Raw genomic sequence first — 15955 nt, 5'->3', positions numbered from 1 at the left:
CATGAATATTCATAACCAGTAAAAACAAAACAAAACACTTAAAAAAAGATCACTTTAGGTAGTATGGACATTTTCAGTGTTGATTCTTCCAATCCAAGAACATGGAATGGATGAGCTTGTAGAACCAGAGGGAAAAATACTGCATGTCCTCTCTTGTAAGTGGGAACTAAGAGAGAAAGAAGGAAGGAAAAAAAGACCACAATGGTGCATTGGACTTGCAGAGGGGAGGGAGGTTGGGGAGAGGTTGCATGTGGGGTATGGAGAATAATTGCAATTTGTGATAATGGGTATGTTGATAGTATTGATCTGATCATCACATCTTGGGCACAGGCGGTGATAGTCAGCTTTGTACCACATGAATATGCATAATCAATAAAAATAAGTAAATAAAAATGACACTGGAGAGAAAGTTATAGAAGTAAACTCACTGGGCCTCTTATATTTCTGACTCATCTTTCTGTACTTGGAGCACCAATGTTTTCATTTGTCTTCAAATCCAAGCAACCCAGTAATGAAGCTTCAAGAGCACAACATTTTATCTGATTTTAGAATAAAAATTACTTTAAAAATTTATTCATGCACTATTCAACAAATATTATGGGGCACTAGAAATTGAATAGTGAACGTAAGTCTCTGCCCTTGTGGAGCTTAAACTCCAGCACTCTAATGGGAGTGACGGGCAAAAATCCAATTATGTATAATATAATGTCAGATAAAAATAAGTGCCTTGAAGGAAAATAGAAGTATGATGAAAGGATAGAGTTAAAATGTGGTGTTTTAGTCAGGATGGCCAGATATGGTCTTTCTGTTGAGGTGATATTTGAGTAAAGCCCTGCAAGCACAAAGAGTAAGAACATTCCAAGCAAAGGGGTAGTGCTTGCAGAGGCCCTGGGGAGTGAGCATGCTTGGCGGTTCAGGAAACAGCACGGAGGTCAGTGTGTTTGGAGTGAACAAGATAGAGATTGGCAGGTGCTGAAGGTTGGGTTCTCCAGAGGCAGATGCTGAGACAGAGTCATTGTTAACAACTTGAATTGGCACCTTGACTCATGTGACTTAAAAATGACTATATAGAGAGGATTGGCATATAATCTAAAAAAAATGTTTTGCTAAAAAGTATAATACTGAGAATAATAATTATTTTAGTAATGTGATCATAATGTACTTTTTAAATTTTTATGTTTGTGAAGGTAATATAAATTTGTGAAGAAAATCAGAAGAAAGTTTAATTTTTGATACAGAAAGAAATTAATATTTTCTCAAGCTTCTGAGTTGTGTGAATTGTATTTCTTTTTCAGATGATATTGAGAAACACCAGAATGATGCAGGTCTATATATAATTGTGCCGATAATTATTTCCTCTTCTATCTTATTGCTTGGAACATTGTTAATATCGCACCAAAGGTATTGTACTTGGTGTTAAGCATCTTTATGGCAAAAGCCCTAATTATGTGAATGATTATACGTAATTTGTTTTTTGCCCATCACATTAAAAAATCATGAAATCTTTATGATTTAAAACCCAAATTAGGAATATTAAAGTATTCAAAATGTTTTTATGTGTATTTAGTATAAAATTAAGATGGTGTAAAAAGGAAAGGCCCATTTTCAGGAAGTGACATTCCATTTTGTTAGGACAACATGAACCTCAACGAAGAATTTAGTTTTATTTTTTTTTTAATGTATGCACTCTCAGCAAATAACAGGCGTATAACTGGAAATCCTAGGCAGTATGGACTCAGAGGTGGCAAAAATGGCTTTCAGAGTTCTCCAGTTTGGGTCAAGGACTTTTAGTGGTGAAGTGAACTTTAAAAGTGGACTTTTAGTGGTGCTCTGGAGCAGTCAGCTCATTTATGATCAGCAGGCACTCTGCTTTTTAGAGATCAGCACTGCATGGCTCCTGTCTGTCTACATTGTCAGGCAAATGGTCCTGAATTCCCCGGGTGGTTCTGTGGGTGCCACATTACTCTGTGCTGAGAAGTCCAGACCAATGAGGCTATTCCACACATGCCAAAATTTTATAGAAACTTTCGTCTTCTAGCAAAAAAAAAAGGAGAGGAGATTTTAGAATCTGAATTTACCTTTTAGTCAAGTGATTTGATGGAACCTTATCAAGTGGAATTGTTTCTGATACCCACTTGATGGCATTTTTTTTGATGGTTTATTTTTAATGTTTTATTTTCTCTGAGAAAAACCTAATACAAAGTGTTTAGTACAGTGCCTGGCACATGGCTTTCAATAAGTGTTGGCTATTTTTATTATTATAGTTGTTATTAACTTTGGTCTAGATAGGAGTTTGGTGGAAATCTTCATGGGATAGCATCTGAAAATGAATCTGACCCTACTGAGGCATAGCTGATCTGGTGGACTAATTTCTAGTTTGAATATTCATGAACTGTTAACATTTCAATATGAATGTTTCTCTGTAATTCTGATGCTTTGTTTATTCTTTGTAGAATGAAAAAACTATTTTGGGAAGATGTTCCAAACCCCAAGAATTGTTCCTGGGCACAAGGACTTAATTTTAAGAAGGTCGCTTTTTCAATTTTTTTAAACCCAGAATATATAAAATTGCATTTTAGATGCCATATGACTTCTGGAGCTTTAAACATTTTTAAGATTTAAAAGTTCTTCAATTCATTTTAATATGAGTCTGTTTAATCTATTATATATTTTCATAAATAGCAAGAAGCAGGGATTTGAAACCAGGAGGAAATAAAATTCTAATAAAATTAGTTTATCATATAAGAGTTGCCAATATACATATCTTGCTTCTGAGTTATAGTACATAATAAAATAAATATTAGAATAGTAAAGGTCAAATTTGATGAAGAACGGATACACTTTTTTGCTATAAACTGATTGTCTATAGGCAAAAGGCTGGAATCAAAATTTTAATCTCCATAATTGTCCCCATAATTACTTAAATCAATTCAAAAATTATATAAATAATCTTATTCTCAAAAACTACAATTTGAAAAATGCAATTGTCATAATAAAACTTTTTGATTATTTATGCAGATGGTCCCAATCAAACAAAAGTACTTTATGAGGGAGTCAATTACCATACAATAATTTGTACTTCTATAATAGAATTTTTCAGAAAGCTCTAGAGTTTAATGAGTATTTTATTAATACTCATAACTTCTCTTGAAGCAAGGTTGGCTTTCTACCCATAAAACTGTAAAAACAGGATTTAGTCTTTATGTCAAAATGATTTTTTGAACAATATTTGGAGGTTATGGAGTCTCAATTATTCCATCTTTATCATTAGTCATTTGTTAAAAGTTTTCAGTCATTTTCTTTTGGCTACAAGATAAAATAAGTTAATACTCAGCAGCCTCTCTCTACAATCAATTATCAATGTACATGTCCAATTTTTTCTGTCCTTGGGCTTTGATTATACCTTTACTGTTCCTTTCCACAAGATCTTGCTCTAGGCCTTTCTTTCCTCTAGCCTTCCTCTGACAAAGGTAGTTTAGAAGAATTTCTACCCCCTTTAAGTTCATAGAGCATTTTTTGTTTAATTATTGTGGGTAGTGCTCTGAGTTCAAGGACTGTGCTGTATCTGTCACAAATATTTGTGGAACTCCTCCTGCTATGTGCAAGGTATTATTGTAAGGATTCATTAAATAATTGCTGGTAATTCATAATAATAGTGTCCATTTATTTATGTGGAAATCATTGAGATTTTTACTTCCATTCTCAGCATCTCAGTTTCCTCTCCTGTAAAATAATGTTTCTAGGATTCACCTTATTGTTTTAGGGATTACAGAAGCTGGTACTTGTGAAGTTGTAAGCTGTCAGTAAATACTAGTTATTACTATTTTACATATTTTACATTATTATTATTCTTTTAGTTACCCCATGGGATAAATATTATTATCTCCACTTTAGAGAAGAGAAAACTGAAGCCTATAGCGGTTAGGTAACTTTTTATAGAGCCGGGATTAGTTTACCAATTTGTCTGACTTTGGAGCCTGTTCTAATAGCAGCTGTTCTCTATAGCACAGGCTTTCAATTTTATTTATTGATTGATTGATTTTTGACCATGACCCACAGTGAGAAAAACATTTTATCTTCCAACCTAATACACACGTACATATAGATAGACATGCAAAAACCAAAATGAAAAATGCACAAAACAGTTTTACTACATTAAGATTCTGTTTCACTTGAAATAGAACATTTTTAAGATTCTGTTTCATTTGTTAAAAATGCTGGTTTTAAGGTTCTATTTCATTTGTTAAAAATCCTATGAGTTTCAATTAGAAAAATACTGCTCTATAGTTTATCAATGAATGAATAAATAAGTAGTAATGTAGATATAATGAATAAAGTAAAAGACTGAATTGTAATCTTTCAAAAGAAAAACAATGCCTTGTCTTCAGAAGAGGCAACAGTGTAGATTTACATATAAATTATTCTTTTTATATATAGAAACTTATTCTTTTTAAATTATAGCAACTTCACTTTGCCTGAATCTAACCAGCCACACACTATACACTCCTCAGCTGTGTTGTTACTCACCATAAGCCATTGGAGTCTCCTTTCATTAAAACAGAGTTGCTGATTTTTTTCAACTAATAAAATATTTATTCCTCTTCTTTATCTTCCATTATGAATTCATACAGTAACATTTTTATAGTTATGGTCATATTTTAGGCATAAATAGATAGATAGATATGTCATTGATTCATTTGCTCAACAAGCACAAAGTGAGTATTTATATGTAAGGCTAAGCTATTGCTACGCCCTGGGAGAACAGATTTTTGGCAAATTCTCCTTATAGCCTAAGAAATAAAACTGGAGTCAGAGAAGAGTAGCCGAGTTGAAAGTTGAACAGGAAGAACTTGTCTCCTTTTGCCTCGCTAAAATAGTTTATTCCTTTCTTTAAAAAATCCATTCATGTATTCATTTCATCCATTTAGAATATTACTGAATACCTATCCTATGCCAGTCACTATGCTATGCGCCGGGATTATAATGTTGAGAAAAACAATGTATACTCCTGGAGTGTACAGTCTAGTGGGGAAGATAAGCATCAATCAATTCATCATGGAAATAATCTTACAATCATAAACTACATGCTGTGAAAGACGAGGACCCAGTGTGCAAAGAGCTTATAATATGAGACCTGGCTTAGTGTGTGGGGTGGAAGTGAGCAGATGAAGTAAAAAAAAAAGTGATATTTGAGTTAAGATCTGGTAGATGAATAGTCATTAACTAGGTTTTGTGGTGGAGGTACAGGGTTTAGGCAAGAGCACCTGCAAATACAAGGGTGTGTGGTAGGAAGGACCAGAGCACATTCCCAAACTGGAACAGGGGGACTACAGACAAAGGGTGGGAAATTATTTTCTTAAATATGAAGACATTTTTTGTCAAAAAAAAGAAAAAACCACCACAATAAAACACAAAAACTAAGTGTCTATGTAAATAAAAATTTTAAAACTTCCTTATATACATATATATTAATTCAAGGAATGACCATCCTACTGTTGCTTAAAAAGAAGCTAAAACATTCAGGTTAAGCTCTGAAATCTTCCTGGTAAACCACCATGAAAATGGTTTTTAAGTATTTACCAGGGCAAGGAAATGATCAGGCCCACCTCAGCAAAATGCAGTGTGAACCTGCACCAAATTACTTTTCTTTATTCCAGAAAATTTCTGGCACAAAAGAGCTACTAGATGGATGTAGGTAGAGTCAGTAAATATTTGTAGATGACATACTACTGCACTGTCTCACCTATGCTCCGTGAAGATGAGTGTAATGCCACAGCAGATCATCTGACAGACATTATATGCAAGTAGATTGAAATGTCATCACATTTTTTCAGGTCCTGGTTAATTAAAGAAATGTGAAGATTTTTTAAGATACAGTGGGTGTGAATCTTGTAAGACTGACTTCTTTTTTTTAACCTCTGCAATTATTTGATTTTCTAATCTTATGATATATTTTTTAAGCATAACTAACCCACAAGATGCTTAGGTTATTACTAGGGCTTAACAGGTGCATAAATGACACCATTAGGAATAAATCAGGTTTTGGAACTTGCAGAAGGAGAGAACAGACATATAGGCACTAGAGGTGGGAAAGGGTTAGGGGAAGAGGGGTTATTAGGGAGTAATTGGGTAAGGGACACAAAGAATAATTATGATTTATAATGATGAACATGCTAATAATATTGATTTGATCATCACATATTGCATGCAAATACTAACAGTCAACTCTGCACACCATAAATATGTATAATCAATTATGTTTCAATTCAAAAAATAAATTTAAAAAATACAATTCAAATACAAATAAAGTATTTTTTTTTTCCCCTGACCGGTAAGGGGATCATAACCCCTGGCTCAGTGTGGTCTGCACCGCGCTCAGCCAGTGAACGCACTGGCCATCCTTATATAGGATCCGAACCTGCGGCCTCGGCACTATCAGCGCTGCACTCTCCCAAGTGAACCACGGGACCAGCCCAAATAAAGTATTTTTTAAAGGAAGTAATTTTTTATGTAAGGTATTTTCCTTAATTTGTTCTCCAAATTCAGATTTTTTGGACATCGATTATTATGAAAGTGCTCTATCCCTGTAATCTCTAGACATCTAACCTGATTTCTGAGTTCTTCCCTAAAATTAATCTATTGCACTTTTGAAACTATCATTCTCCTTGCCTTTGGTTTATATTAAATCTAAATCCATAGTGAGCCTACAAATATGCAAATCAAATATGAAAAAAGGCCAATATTTTGAGATCTTTCCAAAGGAAAAATAAGAACCAAACATTTATTTAAAACTATTATATGGCAGACATTGCTAATAACAATAGGGTGATGTTATATGCAATTAAAAATAATCCTGCCAATATAATTTTCCCCAGACTTCTTTCTTTTGCGTGTTCCACTTCCTATTCCTCTTTAAAATCAATTTTTCAGATAATATAAATACATTAAAATTGCATAATATAAAAATAGATTGTACTAATACAATATCTACAAATTTTTCATATTTGCCTTATATAGTTTTATTATTATTTTTTAAAGCATAATTGATTATACATATTTGGGGCACAGAGCTGAATATCAGTACCCATGTCCAATGTGTGATGATCACATCAGGATAATTAGCATGTTCCTATTACAAAACATAATCATTCCTTGCATCCATCAATTTCTCACCAAACCTGCTCCCTCTCTCTCCTCCTTTCCCACCTGTAGTAAACTACCATATGATCCAGCAATCCCACTCCTGGGTATACACCCAAAAGAATGGAAATCATCATGTTGAAGGGATACCTGCCTTATTTTGTTTATAAATAAAAACCCCAGATGAAGTTTGTCCAACTCATTCCTCCCACTATTTCCAATCCCTCCTTCCCTTCCTAGAGGAACCCATGTTGAAGAATATATGTATTATGTGTTTGTCTAGTTTGTGCTTATTCACTGTCCTACATGCACGTGTGCATCCGTGACCAATGACCAGCAATCCTTGGGGTACTGGTAATGGTAATGTTAATATACCTTCCACATCATTCTGAAATTACTTTTCTCTGAGCATTGTGTTTTGAGCTCTCTCCATGTTGACCTGGTAGATTTAGTTCACCCATTTGGACTGGTTCATGGTATTCCATCCTATGAATATAGCACAGTTCATTTATACATTCCCTTACTGATAGATATTTAAGGTGTTTAAACACTTTTTTTCTATTTATCACAAATACTGCTACAGGAAGCATGATTGTCTGTGTCTCCTTGTTCTCATACTGTATATTCCTTCATATTTCCTATTTAAAAATTTTTTTGAAAAAAAGTACATGTGTATGATTTAGTAATGAAATAGTATGGAAGAATATTGCAAAGTATAGACTTCTCCTCCACCCCTCCTACCCTTAGTCTTGCTCTCCAAATGCCACTACTTTTAACCGTCTGGCTTTTGATTTTTTGTGGCAGGTCACCTTTACATTTCTGAAAATACTGCACTTATGCTGCTATGACATGTAGACATTATCTATTGATCTCTGGCTATGATGGGAATTTACTCATACATATACTTTTCCTTCCCTTCTCTTCCTCATGCCCCTACCACATATTGTCTTGTCACATTTTTCAGTTCCTTGAGTAATCACCCCTGTGACTTCAGAAAAATCTGCTTAACTTCCATTTATTGTTCTATCAAATGGAGGCTATTTCTTGAAGCTCCCCCACCTTTTTTTGTATCAAGAATATCAGCACATCTACCCTTCTGTCCATTTCTCCCTCCACTTTCCAGTCTCTGTAAACTATAACTTTAAACTTTCACTTAGGTCAGGGTCGATAACACGTTCTGTGCTCTAATTCATCTATGAGTTCATTTTTAAAAATAGAAAAGCAATAAACTGAATTTACTTTGTTATGATTATGTAAATATCGTTCCTTGCTGAACTAAGTATTCTAATGGGATTACATTTCTTGGTAGATCCAATGTCAAAGGGGAATATTTACAAAAGATATTAGAAACGTTTCACCTGTTGATTAAAATTGTGTCAAATTTTAGTCGGCTTTATTTTTTCATTTTTATTCTTTTTCTTGGAGTTTCTAATCGCCACTCTCTTCCTCCTTCCATCTTCCTCTTCCTCCCTTTCTCCCCTTTTTCTTTCTCTACTGTGTGTTGGTATAAGCTACTTTATCTGATCCCAATCTTCACTGGAGACCTTGTCCTAGTGTATTCTGTTCAGGAAATCTTCTGTTCTACTACTTCAGTCTGGATTAGGCCTTTTCTAAAATTGCCACAAGACATCACTGAACTTTCCCTTAACTGGTTTCTAGGCAATACTGTTTCCTGGATTCCTTTTCTTCCTCTCTGCTAACTACATCCTTAAGTAACTTCCTAAGAAATGTTGTGTGATAAGCCTGAGTCTCTGAATGCCTCAAATTTCCTTCATTCTACCTTCCTTAATTGGTAGTTTGGTGGGGTATCAATTTCTAGGTTGAAAAGCCTTTCCAAGAGAACTTTGAAGCAATTTCTGCCCTGTCATCTAGGATCCAGTGTTGCTTCTGGAAGTCAGATGCCACTGGGATTCTACTCCTCACTTGTTACGTGCAATTTTCTTTCTTTTAAAATATTCTCCCCGTTTTTGTTGCCATGAAATTGCAGTGGTGAATCTAAGTTAATTCTTTTTATTTACTTGGTTATCACTTAAAGAGAGAGACTTTCAATTCCTTGCCTCCCATCAACTCTAAGAACTTGATGTTATTTCTTTGATCATTTCCTCTCCTCTCGTTTCTTTGATTCTCTCTTTCTAGAACTTGTATTTGTTGGATGTGCATAGCTCTTCTACATTTTTTATCTCTTATCTGATATTTTTTGTTTTTTTTGTTTTACATTTTCAGGCCTTGCCATTCTTCTATTTTGAGACCCTATTCTTCTAGTGCTTCTGTTGGACTTTTATTTACTATTACATTTGTAAATTTCTAAATATTCTTTTTCAGGGTATTCTGTTCTGGTTTTGTGCAAGCAATCTTAGCTTAATAGAAATTATTATTTCTGTTTTATTAAGAATATTACTTAGTAGAAATACCAATTAAAGGATTTTTCTTTGTTTGTTTTAAAGATCCCCTTCTCTTCTCTTCCCTGAAATCTGCTTCTGCTAGGTCATGTTTTCCTCTTGTTTATCTTGGCCTTTCTTTCCTTATCGCAGACTTCCCCAAATATCTGGTAATCCTTTGTTTTCCTTTCATGTTTAGGGGTGAAACAGTAGACAGACTGACTGGGAGCCCAGTGCATGTAGGCAGGGATTGTTGCTCCAGTGAGTAGACAAGGCTCTGGCCAGATGAGGAAAGATGTCCTCTGAGACAGTAATATCACGTGGCTGCTCTCTTCCCCCCCAGACAAGTCCTTAGTGCTTTTGAGAACAAACCCTCAATTGGCTGTGGAAGGTAGTTTTTACATGAGGGCTCTTCCATGCTTGGCACAGAGCTTCCATAAGGCCCTGGTTTTCAGCCTCAAGTCTCCTGTGTTTTTACCTGCCATTTCTTCACCCACCATTTTCAGTGGACTTAACAGGGAAAAGTGACTTTCTCTTCAGCCGAAGGCCACTCTGGATATATTCTGGTCTTCAGGTTCCTTTGCTCATTTTCTTTGGTCTACCCTTTTCCAGTTGTTTTCCATATTTTAGAAATGAATTAAAATCACTCGTTTCCTGTTAGCCCTCTCAGGTCATCTTCTTTGTTGTGGATCTGTATTTGATTTATTCACGTACTTTCATTCTAGCAGAATCTCTATGGAGATGAGAGAGAAGCATAAACGTTCGATCTGCCATCTTGAATTGGAATACTCCTCTACACCGTTTCTCTTTATACTTTATCAGCACCGCACTCTCCCGAGTGAGCCACGGGCCGGCCCGCTCTCTTTATACTTTAAAAATCAGAATCTTAAACAAAGATTGAATTCTTGGATTAGGAAGATGTATTGTAGTGGCTCAATAGCCTGGCTTTCTTCTAATTCATATTTCATGGTGTAAAAGACTATTACTTTTCTCAATTTGTACCTTTTTTCTCTAGTATTTTTGCCTCATTATTTTTTCTTCTAAATCCAAATCATCTGGATTTCCCCCCTTCAATATGTTTTAAGCTTTTGATTCATTTTTAATTTGTTCCATTTCTTCTCATTCTTTATTTATTTTACAATATTTTTCTCATCCTTTGAATTTTTTTCTCATCCAATCTTGCTCCTTTGCCTGCATTTATGTCAGTTTTCACAGGAGCGTACTACACTTAACAACTCACTTTAGGAGGACTAAAGCGACACCAAATGGATTTTTTTCCATGGAATCTAAAGATTATCCTAGATTCCTCAGCCTGCTCTAGGCCTCCAAAAAAGCGGCTCAGCAATCCACTCATTCGCAGAACACCATCCTTGCATACCTGGATCAGAAGCATCCTTGAAATTTCTAAAGTGGCTTCACAAATGTGTGGAAGAGCTGGCATGTTTCCGAGTTAGAAGTTCTGTTTAGAAGTAGCGATCTCCCCTACACCTCTAAGTGCATATTACTGGGCCTACAAGAGTATATTTTACTCCCTTAAATATGACTTCAGTTTTATTCATTTTCTTGTTCCTTATATAGCGTTCAGGTTATAAGGAACCAGGAGAGAGTATGAATCAATCAGCTCAATTCTACCACAGAAAGTAGTGAAAGGAAAACCAAGAACATGGTCTTCTGCCTGTTTGTGTTCAGGACAACGTTTCATCTTCCATTGTGTCATAGAAAGATTGCTGGACTAAAAGAAAGAACTAAGTCAAGGTCCTCATTCTGCTCTAATTAGCTGTGTAACCTTGAGCAAATAATCTTGGCGGGTCTCCATTGCTTTGTCTAAAAAAGGGAGAGAGAGATTTGGACCAGATGATTTCTTAGGTATTTTTTCTAGATTAAAAAAATTCCGTAATGATGGTTCTGTGGTTCTGTTCTTCTTTACCATTTCAGGTCTCCTTTCTCTTTATTTTTTAATTTTTCTTTTCACTGCACTACACTTTTTCTTGTTCCAAACTCTCCAATATTGGTATTGTTCCCCTTCACCACCCCCTTTTTTTTATTTTTCAGGCTCTTTGTTCTCTTCTTTTTACCTATCATTTTTCTATAGTTTTTCCTTTTCTGGCATAATTAAAACCAGCCTTGCAGTGTGATATTAAAGCATCCATGAAGACAGTGGGAGCAGTCACCTTAGTTCAAAATTTTACCCTTTCTCTAAAAGGATGCATTATTGTAATATAACATAAGAATTTATAGTCCAGAAACTGTGCTTGATAGAAAATGCTTTTGAAATCTTATATAATTTGCTTTTGAGTGATTTTTTTTATTTTGCTTTCTTATTTTGTTTTATTTTATCTAAACAGAGAACGGACATTCTTTGAAGTCTAATCTGATCACTACAGATGAACCCAATGTACCAACTTCCCAACAGTCTGTAGCGTATTAGAAGATTTTTACATTTTGAAGAAGGGAAGCAAATCTAAAAAAGATTTGGTTGAACTATTGAGAACCAACAGATGGTGGATTATGTTGATTTAGAACCTAAAATAGATGTGTAAATTTGAGGGAAAGATACAGGTTTGAGTCCAGTTCAGTTTGGATGTATGATTAATTTTCAGGTCACCTAAAGTTTAAACATAATATTCATGATTTCTGGATTTTGATATATCATTTTTCTGGTCACAAAACATTTTAAAAATTATGACTGTTGCTGTCATTACATGTCTATGAAATATAATCAAATATATAGTAGACAATGCTGTAACTAGGTGAACTCTAAAACTGCAACTTCTGACACATTGCTTTGCAAATACAATGACTCTAAGAACCAAATTCCGTGAAAATATTTAGCTTATATTTTTATGTTCAAATTTTTCCATCTTAGATTCTTTTATAGACACAGCCTATCAATTGGCCCATTTGGGTGTTCTTTTGAATGTTTTGTAGCTTTTATGTATCTAACTTTTGTCAATCTGGGAATTTTGATTTTCAATAGCCTTGAAAATGGCTTAAGTTCTGATTTTAATATTTCATTTCAAAGAAAGCCAGAAGTTGTGGTTTATGCTGGTCACAGGACAGTGGGAATTACAGTTCCTTTTGGTTGGCCCTACATACCCAGGTCAGATTGACCAGATCAGGAAAGAATAGCAGCCTCCGGTCCAGCATCCTTGTGAAATGCTTACCTAAATTTAATTTTTTACTAAACCATCCAAGACTTCTGGCAGGGAGAGAAGTGGGCAATGATGTAAGAAAGGGAGACTCTTTGGAGCATTTACAAATAGTTCATGGTGAAAACAGGACTTCTCGACCTGAAAAAAAGACCACTTCCTAGTCCTATGAATTTAGCATACTAAGGGTGCTGTGTTGCTCACATTCAAACTAAATCAAAGGCCCTGTTTGATGAACCCAAATAATATTCAAATTTAGGATATATGTAGATCACTTAAATTTAGATGTTATTCATGGTTTTATTTGAATATTAAAAAACCCCCACTAAAAAACAGGAAGTAAAGGTTTTGGAGTTCATTCTTAAAGAAACATAACATTTCTGACTTAAAGGCAATTACAGAATGCTTTGCACTATTGTTAAGTCTAATCATTTAATCATTTAAATTTTAACACAATTTAATGTGTGTATAGTAGCAACCTTAAGAAAAATCAAAACAAATGGGAAGTATTTGAAGGAAATCATAAATCTATAGATTTCTGTTAGAAATAAAATAGGTATAGGAACAGTTTTCTCTTCATATATTATGTTTGTGGAATAAGAGAAAAAGTTGTATTAACACAGTATTTGTCATTATGCAGTATTTTATTACTACATAAGTCTATTCCATAATTATTATATTTAGTGTTTGGTATATTTATTCTTCTATGATTTGAATCACTAGTATATTTCACTTAGGAGATCAAAACTATGCTAAATAAATTGTATTTTTATATGAAATATACTTGCCATTATGAAGAACAGCTGGGTATACTATTATTTCAGGCAATAAATCTGAATTCATTCTATTAGTTTAAAAATTTATTTCACTTAGGAGATCAAAACTATGCTAAATAAATTGTATTTTTATATGAAATATACTTGTCATTATGAAGAACAGCTGGGTATACTATTATTTCAGGCAATAAATCTGAATTCATTCTATTAGTTTAAAAATCGTAAAATTTAAAAGTTAAATTACATGAATGATATATAAACTAAACACATTTTCTATAGCACTTAATTTAGTTGTGTTAATTTTTCTATGTGATGTGTACACAGTATTTTTTATTTTGCATCTATTTTTTCAGTGTGTTTACATTGTATGAATTGAACATTTTGCACACAGATTCTTGATTTGTAGCTCCTTGTGATTTGTAGCTTTTTATTGTTATGTAAACCATTGCTCCTATAAAAACTATGATGTACATTTGTCTTGTGTATTTGTCTTCATTCCACATGTCCCATAGTATATATTTTTATATAAAGTTATTAATAAGAAATAGTCATTTACGAGTCTGTGATCATCTCTTTAACCATCATTGTTTTTGACAAATAGGTATTATTAGTTCTTATTCTTAGACAGTCTCAAGCAAATTCTCAGTATTACACAAGGCAGATAAGTTCTTAATAGTCAGTCACAATTATTTTACCTTTGCACCATATCTTATGTCATAAAATAGTTACTTTAACTGTCTTTGGACAACTTGCTGTTCCCATTTGATTTTATTTCAACTACTTTTTCCATCTGGGACTTAAATTTTTAGTTTGTGGAAATGTGGTTTTCTATAAAATATTAGGAATTCTTCAGAAGATAGTGTTTTCCAGTTACAGTAACCAATCTTTATAGAGAGGCAAGCACTTGCAGACACTATCAAATTAACCAGGGTACCTCAAAAAGTTCACCTAAAAATAGAATTAAAAGATAATGTGAATATTTCCATGTTTTTGAAGTACTCATATTTCTAGCCACAACACCATGAAGAAAGTGTTGAGTACATTTTTACAGATGAAGAAACTGAAAGGCAGAGAGGTTAATGTACTTGCTCATGGTTATAGAATTAGAAGAACCCAAGCCTAAGTCTGTCTTGTCCCACTTTTAAACATGATCTTAAACTGCTTGTCCCTTAAGATTTTTGATAAATCTGTTTTAGTGCAAAACTAGTTAATTTGTGGTTGGTTTATCTCCTTTATTACTAACCTTACACACCTCCACTTCTGCAAGCATAATGTAATGAAGCAAAAATGTTAATGTAATTGAGCATTAAAATGTGTCTTTTCTTTTAGCCAGAAACGTTTGAGCATCTTTTTATCAAGCATACAGAATCAGTGACCTTTGGTCCTCTTCTGTTGGAGCCTGAAATCATTTCAGAAGATATCAGTTTTGATACACCATGGAAAAGTAAAGACGAGATGGTGCCAGCAACTATGGTCTCTCTGCTTTTGACAGCTCCAGATCTTGGAGAGGGTTCTATCCGTATTAGTGACCAATGTGACAGTGCTAGCTTCTCCAAGGCTGAGAGCACCGAGGTAACCTGTGAGGACGAAAACTGGAGACAACCCTCAGTTAAATATGCCACGCTGATTGGCAACTCCAAAGCAAGTGAAACTGATGAAGAGCAAGGGCTTATGAATAGTTCAGTCGGCAAGTGCTTCTCTTGTCAAAATTCTCCATTGAAGAATTCTTTCCTGAATAGCTCATGGAAGATAGAGACCCGGGCGTTTTTTATATTATCAGACCAGCATCCCAGCATAATTTCACCACACCTTTCATTCTCAGAAGGATTGGACAAACTTTTGATATTGAAGGGAAATTTCCCTGAAGAAAATAATGATCAAAAGTCTGTCTATTATTCAGGGGTAACTTCAATCAAAAAAAGAGAGAGTGCTGTGTTTTTGACTGATGCATCACGAGTGTTGTGCCCGTTCCCAGCCCGCTGTTTATTCACTGACATCAGGATCCTCCAGGACAGTTGCTCACACTTTGCAGAAAATAATTTCAATTTAGGATCTTCTGGTAAGAAGACTTTTGTATCTTACATGCCTCAGTTTCAAACTTGTTCCACTCAGACCCATAAGATAATGGAAAACAAGATGTGTGACCTAACTGTGTAATTTCATTCAAGAAACCTTCAGATTTGTGTTATAGTGAGTCATATGAAGTGCAATACATTCCTTTACAGTTGTGGATGGGGGAGAGAAAAGAAAATGGTCAGAGTCAAATTTGAAAATGATTGTTCCAGTGTTCACGATGTCTGACTTTCCTCTCTCAGTAATATACAAAAAATGTGGGAAAGCCTTCCTGAGCCTAGCAATGGAGATGGACTTTCTAATGATTTTATTAACAAGCTGCACTAGGAAGGTCTCTTGTTTCTAGCTAGATGTAAGCCTAACGAATACCATCTTTTGTGAACATAAGACCTGTGTAGGAAGAGCTAATCTTCTGTATTACACCTACATCTGAAGAAGG

At 34.4% G+C, this 15955-nt stretch overlaps 1 protein-coding gene across 1 annotated transcript in view; it reads left to right on the top strand.

Annotated features, from left to right (window-relative positions):
• The window catches only part of LEPR (leptin receptor), an 87968-nt gene extending 72368 nt beyond the window's left edge, over positions 1-15600 (top strand). Inside the window, exons 16-18 of the mRNA XM_008573983.1 lie at positions 1296-1401; positions 2454-2529; positions 14773-15600. Coding sequence (XP_008572205.1) covers positions 1296-1401; positions 2454-2529; positions 14773-15600 — 1010 coding nt within the window. The remainder of the gene's footprint in view (positions 1-1295; positions 1402-2453; positions 2530-14772) is intronic.
• Positions 15601-15955: the final 355 nt, after the last annotated feature.

This window comes from Galeopterus variegatus, unplaced genomic scaffold, assembly GCF_000696425.1.
Source record: "Galeopterus variegatus unplaced genomic scaffold, G_variegatus-3.0.2 Scaffold979, whole genome shotgun sequence".
In the NCBI taxonomy this organism is placed as follows: domain Eukaryota; kingdom Metazoa; phylum Chordata; class Mammalia; order Dermoptera; family Cynocephalidae; genus Galeopterus; species Galeopterus variegatus.
The sequence above is the reverse complement of the archived record's forward strand: the minus strand, read 5'-3'. Positions and strand labels throughout refer to the sequence as shown.